The sequence below is a fragment of the Oncorhynchus kisutch genome, linkage group LG18 (assembly GCF_002021735.2).
Source record: "Oncorhynchus kisutch isolate 150728-3 linkage group LG18, Okis_V2, whole genome shotgun sequence".
Classification (NCBI taxonomy): domain Eukaryota; kingdom Metazoa; phylum Chordata; class Actinopteri; order Salmoniformes; family Salmonidae; genus Oncorhynchus; species Oncorhynchus kisutch.
Window position 1 is genome coordinate 76233616 of NC_034191.2, and position 12580 is coordinate 76246195.

At 42.4% G+C, this 12580-nt stretch overlaps 1 protein-coding gene across 1 annotated transcript in view; it reads right to left on the bottom strand.

Annotated features, from left to right (window-relative positions):
- LOC109909619 (microtubule-associated protein 4-like) overlaps window positions 1-12580 on the bottom strand; it is a 59722-nt gene that overhangs the window by 43357 nt on the left and 3785 nt on the right. The window contains exons 2-3 of the mRNA XM_031795311.1: window positions 2252-2889; window positions 1442-1714 (exon numbers count right to left, since the gene is read on the bottom strand). Of these exons, the coding sequence (XP_031651171.1) occupies window positions 1442-1714; window positions 2252-2889 (911 nt within the window). The remainder of the gene's footprint in view (window positions 1-1441; window positions 1715-2251; window positions 2890-12580) is intronic.

Below are 12580 nucleotides of genomic sequence, written 5' to 3' on the forward strand. Positions count from 1 at the left end.
GCAGCAGGATAACAGAAACAGAATAACAGCAACAGGATAACAGCAGCAGGATAACAGCAGCAGGATAACAGCAGCAGGATAACATAAACAGGATAACAGGATACCAGCAGCAGGTTATCAGCAGCAGGATAACAGGATAACAGCAACAGGATAACAGCAGCAGGTTAACAGCAACAGGATAACAGCAACAGGATAACAGCAACAGGCTAACAGTAGCAGGATAACAGCAACATGTTAACAGCAGGAGGATAACAGCAGCAGGATAACAGCAACAGGTTAACAGCAACCGGATAAAAGCAACAGGATAACAGCAGCAGGTTAACAGTAGCATAATAACAGCAGCAGGATACCAGAAACAGGATAACAGCAACAGGATACCAGCAGCGGGTTAACAGTAGTAGGTTAACAGCAGCAGGATAACAGAAACAGGATAACAGCAGCAGGATAACAGCAGCAGGTTAACAGCAACAGGATAACAGAAACAGGATAACAGCAGCAGGATAACAGCAACAGGATAACAGCAACAGGATAACAGCAACAGGATAACAGCAGCAGGTTAACAGCAGCAGGATAACAGCAGGAGAAAGCAACATAATCAGGATAACAGCAGCAGGATAATAGAAACAGGATAACAGCAACAAGATAACAGCAGCAGGTTAACAGCAGCATGTTAACAGCAACAGGATAACAGCAGCAGGATAACAGCAGCAGGATAACAGCAGCAGGATAACAGGATAACAGCAACAGGATAACAGCAGCAAGTTAACAGCAGCAGGATAACAGCAACAGGATAACAGCAACAGGATAACAGCAACAGGATAACAGCAACAGGATAACAGCAGCAGGATAACAGCAGCAGGATAACAGCGGCAGGATAGCAGCAGCAGGATAACAGCAACAGGATAACAGCAGCAGGATAACAGCAACAGGATAGCAGCAACAGGATAACAGCAGCAGGATAACAGCAACAGGATAACAGCAACAGGATAACAGCAACAGGATAACAGCAGCAGGATAACAGCAGCAGGATAACAGCAGCAGGATAACAGGATAACAGCAACAGGATAACAGCAGCAGGTTAACAGCAACAGGATAACAGCAGCAGGATAACAGCAGCAGGATAACAGCAGCAGAAGCAGCCCTAACCATAATCAACAGAATACCAACAAATGGAACTGTGTGCCCTGACAAAAACAACCACTCAATGAAGAAGTTACATGGAGTTCAAATCTGCACTAAAACAACAAGGACCAACATCTTTGTATTGTTCTGATAATAATGTTCTGACTGATATTACTTAAATGAAAGTGAGTACCATGGACTACTTTTAGTCTTATCCCACTACTATATGGACAAATAAAGAAGAAGAAGCAGCAGCGTTAGCAGCAAGAATGATGTAAGTTTTGATAATGTTCCACTTTAAACCTTGACTCTGGCCTACCTTGTTCTTCTTGTCTGGACTTGGCAGGTCCCGGCTTGGTGCAGCACCGCTCCCATTGGTTGAAGGTTTACTTGCAGTTTTTTTGGCCTTATCAGCTGTCTCTGCTATCTTGTCCGTTTTCCTCTCAGGACTTTTAAGCTCTTTTTTCTCTGATTTTTCATCCTCCTCCATGTCTGTTTTATCTGTCTTCTTCTCCTCCTCCACCTTGTCTGTTTTCTCTGTCTTTTTCTTCTTCTCCTCCTCCTCCCTGTCTGTTTTATCTGTCTTCTTCTCCTCCTCCTCCATGTCTGTTTTATCTGTCTTCTTCTCCTCCTCCACCCTGTCTGTTTTCTCTGTCTTCTTCTCCTCCTCCTCCATGTCTGTTTTATCTGTCTTCTTCTCCTCCTCCACCCTGTCTGTTTTCTCTGTATTTTTCTTCTTCTCCTCCTCCTCCACCTTGTCTGTTTTCTCTGTCTTCTTCTCCTCCTCCTCCATGTCTGTTTTATCTGTCTTCTTCTCCTCCTCCACCCTGTCTGTTTTCTCTGTCTTTTTCTTCTTCTCCTCCTCCACCACCTTGTCTGTTTTCTCTGTCTTCTTCTTCTCCTCCTCCTCCAGCTTGTCTGTTTTCTCTGTCTTCTTCTCCTCCTCCACCCTGTCTGTTATCTCTGTCTTTTTCTTCCTCTCCTCCTCCCCCACCTTGTCTATTTTCTCTGTCTCCTTCTTCTCCTCCTCCTCCCCCACCTTGTCTGTTTTCTCTGACTTCTTCTTCTCCTCCTCCTCCCACACCCTGTCTGTTTTCTCTGTCTTCTTCTTCTTCTCCTCCTCCCACACCTTGTCTGTTTTCCCTGTCTTCTCCTCCTCCACTTTGTCTGTGGGCTTCTCTGCTCTGTCTGTTTGTTTCTCAGCTGTTACTGTTACCTTTCCAACATGGGCTGTCTTCTCCTTGTCAGACTGTGTTTCCATCTTGTCAAATGTGTTCAACTTCACCGATGTCTCCTGTTTTTCTGGGGTCTTCTCCACTTTTTCAATACTCTGTTCTTTCTGTTCTGTCTTCTCAGGTGTTTCCACCTTATCCATCTTCTCTACCATGTCAGTCTTCTCATCCTTATCCATCTTCTCAGTTTTTTCTTCTTTGTCGGTCTTTTGCACCATGTCCATCTTCTCTACCTTGTCAGTCTTCTTGTCCTTGTCCATTTTATCCATCTTCTCTGATTTTTCTTCTTCATCTGTGTTTTCTGCCTTATCTGTTGGCTCCAGCTTTTCTGTTTTCTCTGCCTTGTCCATTTTATCTATCTTCTCTTCTTTGTCCAGTGGGACTGCGTACTCCACCTTCACTGACGCTTCAGTCTTCGCAGTCGTATCCTTCTTCTCCACTTTGTCTAGTTTATCGAGCATCTTAAATTGGTCCAACTTCTCAAAGTTGTCCATCTTCTCCTCTTTCTCTGGTTTGTCCATCTTATTGGAGTTTACTGTGTGAGAGAGAGAGAGAGAAAACACAACATATTTTAGAACCATACCGATCATGTGAATGAAGTGTAATGACTCTCTCTCCTTGCTGAGGATTAAAGGTGCCAGATCAACTATGCACATGGCTGACATATAGCTTTGATAACGAACACCCCAAGACAGAAGAAGGCTACAACTAAGAAGGACATTGTGACCTCTGGTAGACAACCATAGACTTATATCGAACCACTTCCCATAGATGCATAGAGTAGTTTCAACAGAGACGACAGAGAAAGACATCTATGTGTAAATACATATTGCATTTCTAATTCGAATGAGCGGTTGTTAGGGTGTAAGTATTCTGTTACGGTGAGCGTAGTTTCCAAATGTATGTACGATAAGTTGACTCTTTGTCTCTCCCTCTCCTTACATACCCCTCCCTTTCCATTGCGTAACCAAACGGTCATGCTTTTGTTAGTCCACTAGGGACCTGTTTTCATTGTATTCTGTGTGATGATTTAGTTAGTTTGTAAATAAATAATTAAGCCAATTTGTGTATTGCTGATTCACCACTTAGGTTAGGGTTTGTGCAGATATATTCAACAATTACGCAACGTTCAGAATGAGACTGATGAGGTAATAATTAATCATTGACTGTTATTGATGTAAGAGATCTGTATATCTTTAGAGTTTAAGCCGGGAGACAGTAACTCGTTAAACAACTTTTCCCGTGGTGCCCCAAATTCCTAATGAGTTGATTGTTACATGATTAATTAAATCGAGTGATAATTAAAAGTAGTAGGTAATTATTTGACAAATAGCAGTCATCACATTAATGACAGTCACGTCACGACAGAAGTCATCATCAAATGCCTTGCTGACCTCAAAGATTAACCTCAAGTACCACCACAGAACAGGGCAGATGACCAAACCGGATGACAAACATTTTAAGTGATTAACCACAATACACACACACACAATATCCTTTAGTCAGGACTCAATCATGGACACTCTTACTGACAGTTGTGGCTGCTTCACGTGATGTATTGTTGTCTCTACCTTCTTGCCTTTGTGCTGTTACTTTGCCACCATGTTGTTGTCATGTGGTGTTGTTACCATGCTGTGTTGTCATGTGTTGCTGCCATGCTATGTCGTTGTCTTAGGTCTCTCTTTATGTAGTGTTGTGGTGTCTCTCCTGTCGTGATTGTGTGTTTTGTCCTACATTTTTATTTTTAATCCCAGGCCCCCGTCCCCGCAGGAGACCTTTTCCCTTTTGGTAGGCCGTCATTATAAATAACAATTTGTTCTTAACTGACTTGCCTATTGCCTAGTTAAATAAAATAGATATGATAAATAGTCCCAAAGGGCCTGGTCAAAGGCTTTCAAAAAACAAACTCTAATGAAGTTGGAACAAGTGAATATTTAATAATGCAACTATCAGATGAATCAACAGTAGGCTAAATTAAAATGTGGTGACTGGAATTATCCTGTGGGCTCAGCTCGATTTAGAGATGGCCTTTGACCCTGGCAATCAAACCAATCAGCAGAGCTGAGGCAAAACCACAACCAAAATTACCATGACCATCTCTTAAGGTCCATCTCTCAATATTGTCATGGACAGAGAGACAGACGTCCCAGACAGACAGAAAAATTCACACACAATTATTGTGTTCCTAAAACATGTATGTATGTATGTATGTATGTATGTATGTATGTATGTATGTATGTATGTATGTATGTATGTATGTATGTATGTATGTATGTATGTATGTATGTATGTATGTATGTATGTATGTATGTATGTATGTATGTATGTATGTATGTATGTATGTATGTATGTATGTATGTATGTATGTATGTATGTATGTATGTATGTATGTATGTATGTATGTATGTATGTATGTATGTATGTATGTATGTATGTATGTATGTATGTATGTATGTATGTATGTATGTATGTATGTATGTATGTATGTATGCACCAACACAAACCTACGCAGTTACACATATACCAGCCTACACGAAGACACACAACTACTTCCATTTCATTTAGGCTACATATTGCACTAGTACAGTACATAGTGTCACCTTCATTCTACAAACCATACAGTATCTTGAAGTGTTCTGAGTAAAGAACAAAATATAGTCAAATATGGCTTGTCTAATTAAGTATGGTCTTCTAGTAAAATATGACTTGTCTAATTAAGTATGGTCTTCTAGTAAAATATGGCTTGTCTAATTAAGTATGGTCTTCTAGTAAAATATGGCTTGTCTAATTAAGGATGGTCTTCTAGTAAAATATGGCTTGTCTAATTAAGTATGGTCTTCTAGCAAAATATGGCTTGTCTAATTAAGTATGGTCTTCTAGTAAAATATGGCCGTGAGCGTGTGGCAGGCAGGCCGGTCTGTCTGTCTGTCCTTCTGCATTAGACCCAGGGCTGGACACACTGAGATATGGCGGCACAGTCACCCAGAGAAAGCCTAATTAGCATTGTCACATCAGCTGAAACAAGCTCTGCAGCCTTGACACTTTCAATGGAGGGACAAGACCCGACTAAGCCTTGGGTAGAATATGGGTGAAATAGGTCATCAAGAGGACACACAATCACCATAACCCAAATCTAACAAACTCAACAGAATGTTCTAGCAATGTGCAGTATGTGAAACACACAAACTCACATTTACCACTCTTTTTTCTTGGACATATCCCTGAAGCTCTGCCCCCTTCCATCCCCCTGACTGGCAACGTCCCCCTCTCCAGAAGTGGGTCTCATCCCTCACCCACCCTCATTACAGGGCAGGCCATCTGGGGTACTGGCCTGCTCCACACCAGAGGAGAAATTAGTGGCCTCAGGCCTTAACGTTTCCACAACGCCTCGGGCCCTAAACCCTAACATTCCAGAGATTTCCCACAACACCTCAGGCCCTGAACACTAATGTTCCCACAACGTCTCAGGCCCTGAACCCTAACGTTCCCTAATGTTCCCACAATGTGTCAGGCCCTAACGTTCCCTAATGTTCCCACTACGCCTCAGGCCCTGAACCCTAACGTTCCCTAATGTTCCCACAACGCCTCAGGCCCTGAACCCTAACAGTCCCTAATGTTCCCACAATGCCTCAAGCTCTGATCCCTAACCTTCCCTAATGTTCCCACAATGCCTCAGGCTCTAGCTGTAGGACTAACAATAGTTACTGCCAGTAGGTGACAGAAAGGCCATGTGTTAGTGCATCTTATGTTTACTATACTGACATGAGGATACAGAGCTAAAGGGCTGATGACATTACACAGGACTAACAATAGTTACTGCCAGTAGGTGACAGAAAGGCCATGTGTTAGTGCATCTTATGTTTACTATACTGACATGAGGATACAGAGCTAAAGGGCTGATGACATTACACAGCTGGACAGGAGAATGACCTAATGGAACCAATACACCAAGAAATCTAAAATGCAAAGAGCAAATAGCTCAGCCATGTTTAAATAGACCCGTATCTTCATGGCTAAATAACCAACTAAATCAATATGATTCCAGGGGTTTGTGGAGTAATACAGAAATCCATACTATTTCAGCCGTGCAGTGTGTCAGCTACAACCCAGTAAAACAGCTCATCCACTACACACCATGGATGAGATATCGTTGACTGTCATATTTCCATCCTATAACCCCCCCCATTCGCTTAAAAGTCTATCAGCTCCATACACTGTTATGAGATCTGAAATGAGCCATTTTGAAAAGGCTCAGTATAATCATCCAGAGCAAAGCCCAACTGATTTGTGTGAGAGGAGGCAGGACGGTCCACTTACCACCTGACCCTACTTCAATTACTGCACACCTGAAACCCCTACCTTTGGTAATACGTCTCCAATTGTTTTGGTTGAAGCACCCAAATGAGCAATTAGAGAGCAACAGGCTGCCTGAAGTGGGGGATCGTGGAGCAGGGGGGGATAGAGAGGGGGGAGGAGACCCATGTTGAGTCAACAGAAAAACCTATTGCTAGCGGAGACGCCTTACATGACCATATATGGTGCTCCACAAACTTCAGAAGAGGAGAACAGAGGAAAAACAGAGAAACCAATAGGTGGAATAATTCATTAAGACCCAAATCCAGTCAGACTACACAATATAGTAATTTGGCGGGTGCTTAAATTTGTCCTACTTCACACATGTACCAGTGTGTATTATATATATACATGTGTGGATTGGAAATGTGGCACATCGACAGATCTTTTTCACCTTGGGGTTTCGAACTAGCAACCTTTAGATAACTGTCCCAACACACTGCTAGGCTACCTGCCACCCACGACAAGACAAAGAGAATTGAAGTAGACAAGGCAGGACGACTTGAGGCTTCATCTCTATAGTCCACAGCACAAACAATGATGAGCTTTAATGAAAATGTCTGAATAAATCACATATAAACTTGATATCTTACTCAGCGAAGATATTTGATATCCAATGTGCTCCTTTCACCCCCACCTCTCTAAATAACCTCATCAACTGTGCTCCATTTTCATGTCATATTCACCAGGTAATGGATGAATACCAACAGAGGTGATCTGTGGAGTACTACGAGAACTTTGGGACCTAGAAATGCGCTGAAGCCAACACACTCCTCGACAGCCAGCTCTGTGTCTCAGTCTCCCCATTCACTGAACAGCAAGGGTAAAAAGGTAAAACAGGCAGCCATTTTGAAACCCTTCAGTAGAAGGACGTTAATAAATCATGAATAGAGCATCTGATTAGAATCATCCATCACTCCTAGGGTCTATGAGGCTGATATCATTGTGAGGGAAGTCATTATCTGGAGATGTGATGACATTGTGGCGGTCACGTGTGAAGCCATTATATACAGTACCAGTCAAAAGGGTTGCTCTATATTTTTTACTATTTTATACATTGTAGAATAATAGTGGAAACATCAACACTATGAAATAACACATATGGAATCATGTAGTAACCCCAAAAAAGAATTAAACAAATCAAAATATATTTTAGATTTGAGATTCTTCAAAGTAGCCACCCTTTACCTTGATGACAGCTTTGCACACTCTTGGCATTCTCTCAACAAGCTTCACCTGGAATGCTATTCCAACAGTCTTGAAGGAGTTCCCACATATGCTGAGCACTTGTTGGTTGCTTTTCCTTCACTCTGTGGTCTAACTCATCCCAAACCATCTCAATTGGGTTGAGGTCGGGTGATTGTGGAAGCCAGGTCATCTGATGCAGCACTCCATCACTCTCCTTATTGGTCAAATAGCCCTTAGACACACCTCAAGCTCTATTAAGGTGGCTAAACAGCATTGAATCCATTTTCTGACCCTTGCATTTTTTTTAATGAGAGGTGATAAAAAAAAACATGACAGAGATACTAACATCTTCACGTGGATGTTGAGCCCATTGGCTTCTTCATTGCTTCAGATGATGAAACCCCACTTGCCACCAGAAAATGTCAACGTTAACTATGAGGAAACCCAAAACTGGGATCCTTGACTACCCGCTACAACACTAACACTCAAAACTACCAATGAATATCCTGACTACTTTCTTGGCTATTTCTTTCTGGTTCCTCAGATGACTAGATCGATCCTCAAGGCAAACATAGTCTCATTAAAAGACAGTCATTACACCTCCAGCTCACCTGGAAAGCCTTCCAAAGGAATGATCCCCCTCAGCCACACATCAAGGAAGCTGCTGGCCATCCATAGAATGTCTGGAGTGATTTAGTGAGAGTGGACGCCATGGAGTTTCATTACATTCAGCTGTCAAAGAAAGGAGGCATTCTTCTTCATGCTAAAAGCTGCTCATTTGGTGTGTGACTCAAGTGTGGATCTGATCACCACAAAGGCTTATATTCAACAAGGCAACTTCAAAAAGGCAGAAATAAATGAAAAACCCAGGCAATTAATCAAAAGTAATTCCATATGGTGTCAGGCTGGACAGTCAGCTTTTGTAAGGACTTAGGCATCATCTACTGAATACTGTATACTGGCATGAAACTAGACATACACACACAAGGATGATCCACATTCATCATGGCAATGCTTACTGCAGGCGTCATCAACTAAATTCAGATTTTTCTTCTGGAGCGGTCAGGGGCCCGGGAACATAATTACAAAATAAATTGACTGCAACAATGAACAAACAGATAAAATGTTTCACTGAAACATCATCCTTCCAAAACTGGCTTCCATTTTTATACGAACACATCTCTCTATTAGACGTGGGAATACTTTGGGAACACATTTCCAAGATTAAAATCACATGGAGCTGATTGGCTGGTGTATTTATATATATTTTTTTTATTTCCAATAAAAAATATAAAACATTTGCTCAGAAAACTTAGGGGGCAAAATAAAATCACCCAAGGTCCAAATACAACTAGTGGGCCGCCAGTTGGGGAACACTGACTTACTGGGTCCGCTGCCCTCTGGATTGGAGTTATTTATCTCTCTGACACACACACACGCGCACGCACACACGCACACAGACACACGCGCACGCACACACACACGCACGCACGCGCACACACACACACGCGCACGCACACACACACGCACGCACGCACGCGCACACACACACACACACACACACACACACACACACACACACACACACACACACACACACACACACACACACACACACACACACACACAATGCACCGCATCCTTGATGGCAAGAGAGGTCATAGCATAGGACTTTTCTAATCTACGATGTGACAGAAAAAGTGAAGGGGTCTGAATACTCTCCGAATGCACTGTAAGCGTTGATAACATATGAACCTAAAGTCTCTATTCCATCCAGACCTCCATCAGATCAAATCAAGCTTCATAGAGCACATTTCAGGCATGAATGTGGCGGCAACGTAGCCTAGTGGTTAGAGCATTGGACTAGTAACCAGAAGGTTGCGAGTTCAAACCCCCAAGCTGACAAGGTACAAATCTGTCGTTCTGCCCCTGAACAGGCAGTTAACCCACTGTTCCCAGGCCGTCATTGAAAATAAGAATGTGTTCTTAACTGACTTGCCTGGTTAAATAAAGGTAAAATTAAAAAAAAAATTAATAACACGCTTCACAGTTACAAGCCTAGTGAAATAAAGGTCAGATAAAACATGTAAAAAATAAAACATGGTTGGTTCTTTGGCTCCAACAACAAGTACTTGTCTTGATTTAGCTGGAGGAAGTTGTGAGCCATCCAAGTATTTAAATTACTAATACAGTCTAATCATTTGCCTGTGGAGCTAAAAAAGGGATTCGATCTTGCAACCTTTCAGTTACTAGTCCAACGCTCTAACCACTAGGCTACCTGCCACCCTCATATAGTAGTACACTGTGGCCTTGGTAACAGCATATAGACCATATACGCCAGCAGCATATCACCCTGCATACCACTGCTGGCTTGCTTCTGAAGCTAAGCAGGTCAGTTCCTGGATGGGAGACCAGATGCTGCTGGAAGTGGTGTTGGAGGGCCAGTAGGAGGCACTCTTTCCTCTGGTCTAAAACATATCCCAGTGCCCTGTGTAGGGTGCCGTCTTTTGGATGGGACGTTAAACGGGTGTCCTGACTCTCTGAGGTCATTAAAGATCCCATGGCACTTATCTTAAGAGTAGTGGTGTCAACCCCGGTGTCCTGGCTAAATTCTCAAACCATCATGGTCACCTTATAATCCCCGCTTTACAATTGGCTCATTCATCCCCTGTAACTATTCCCCAGGTCGTTGCTGCAAATGAGAACGTGTTCTCAGTCAACTTACCTGGTCAAATAATAAATAAAATAAATATAGAGAGGCTCAACTTAAGCGTGACCAAGCACGGGGAGGAAAACCATTTGAGCTGTGCTGATGAGATCGGGAGGGTTCTACAGCTCTATGTCCCCCTGGGCAACAGGATTCTTACGCATAAGCATCCACACCGTTCACTCACTCAGACACATAGACATGCGCACACATAGGGACACAGTGAAACACACACCAGCATTCATTTTGGCACTCTTTAAAAAAAATGTGTCTAGAGAGAGAATGAGAGAGTGAGACAGAGACAGAGTGAGAGCGAGACGGAGAGACAGAGAGAGAGAGCGAGACGGAGAGACACACAGAGAGAGAGAGAGAGAGACAGCGAGAGACTGAGAGAGAGGGAGACAGAAAGAGGCACAAAGTCTTTGTTATCAACATTCCATAGACACCACTTTGATGTCCAGAAGTTTTACAATAATAACTTTGAATGGGAGCTGATGGCTGTTCTGCCCAGTGATGTAGTCAAGTCACGAAACCTTGAGTCAAAAGTCCCCTGTGCTCGAGTCCGAGTAATCAATAGTCGAGTCACGAGTCCATATGGCTGAAGTCCGAGCCCCTGTGCTCGAGTCGTGGTCCAAGTGCTCTGAGACACTGGGAACATATTAACTCAAAATAAAGTCAGATATAGTGTAATGACAAGAGGATTTATTTACCCAGTCAGATATAGAGGCGTTATTAACCCAGTCAGATATAGAGGCGTTATTAACCCAGTCAGATATAGAGGAGTTATTAACCCAGTCAGATATAGAGGCGTTATTAACCCAGTCAGATATAGAGGCGTTATTAACCCAGTCAGATATAGAGGAGTTATTTACCCAGTCAGATATAGAGGCGTTATTAACCCAGTCAGATATAGAGGCGTTATTAACCCAGTCAGATATAGAGGCGTTATTAACCCAGTCAGATATAGAGGAGTTATTTACCCAGTCAGATATAGAGGAGTTATTAACCCAGTCAGATATAGAGGCGTTATTAACCCAGTCAGATATAGAGGAGTTATTTACCCAGTCAGATATAGAGGCGTTATTAACCCAGTCAGATATAGAGGCGTTATTTACCCAGTCAGATATAGAGGAGTTATTAACCCAGTCAGATATAGAGGCGTTATTAACCCAGTCAGATATAGAGGCGTTATTTACCCAGTCAGATATAGAGGAGTTATTAACCCAGTCAGATATAGAGGAGTTATTAACCCAGTCAGATATAGAGGCGTTATTAACCCAGTCAGATATAGAGGAGTTATTAACCCAGTCAGATATAGAGGCGTTATTAACCCAGTCAGATATAGAGGAGTTATTTACCCAGTCAGATATAGAGGAGTTATTCACCCAGTCAGATATAGAGGCGTTATTCACCCAGTCAGATATAGAGGGGTTATTCACCCAGTCAGATATAGAGGAGTTATTCACCCAGTCAGATATAGAAGAGTTATTCACCCAGTCAGAGGAGTTATTAACCCAGTCAGATATAGAGGAGTTATTCACCCAGTCAGAGGAGTTATTAACCCAGTCAGATATAGAGGGGTTATTTACCCAGTCAGATATAGAGGAGTTATTCACCCAGTCAGATATAGAGGAGTTATTAACCCAGTCAGATACAGAGGAGTTATTCACCCAGTCAGAGGGGTTATTTACACAATCAGATATAGAGGAGTTATTCACCCAGTCAGATATAGAGGAGTTATTCACCCAGTCAGATATAGAGGAGTTATTTCCCCAGTCAGATATAGAGGGGTTATTCACCCAGTCAGATATAGAGGAGTTATTCACCCAGTCAGATATAGAGGAGTTATTAACCCAGTCAGATACAGAGGAGTTATTCACCCAGTCAGAGGGGTTATTTACCCAGTCAGATATAGAGGAGTTATTCACCCAATCAGATATAGAAGAGTTATTTACCCAGTCAGATATAGAGGAGTTAT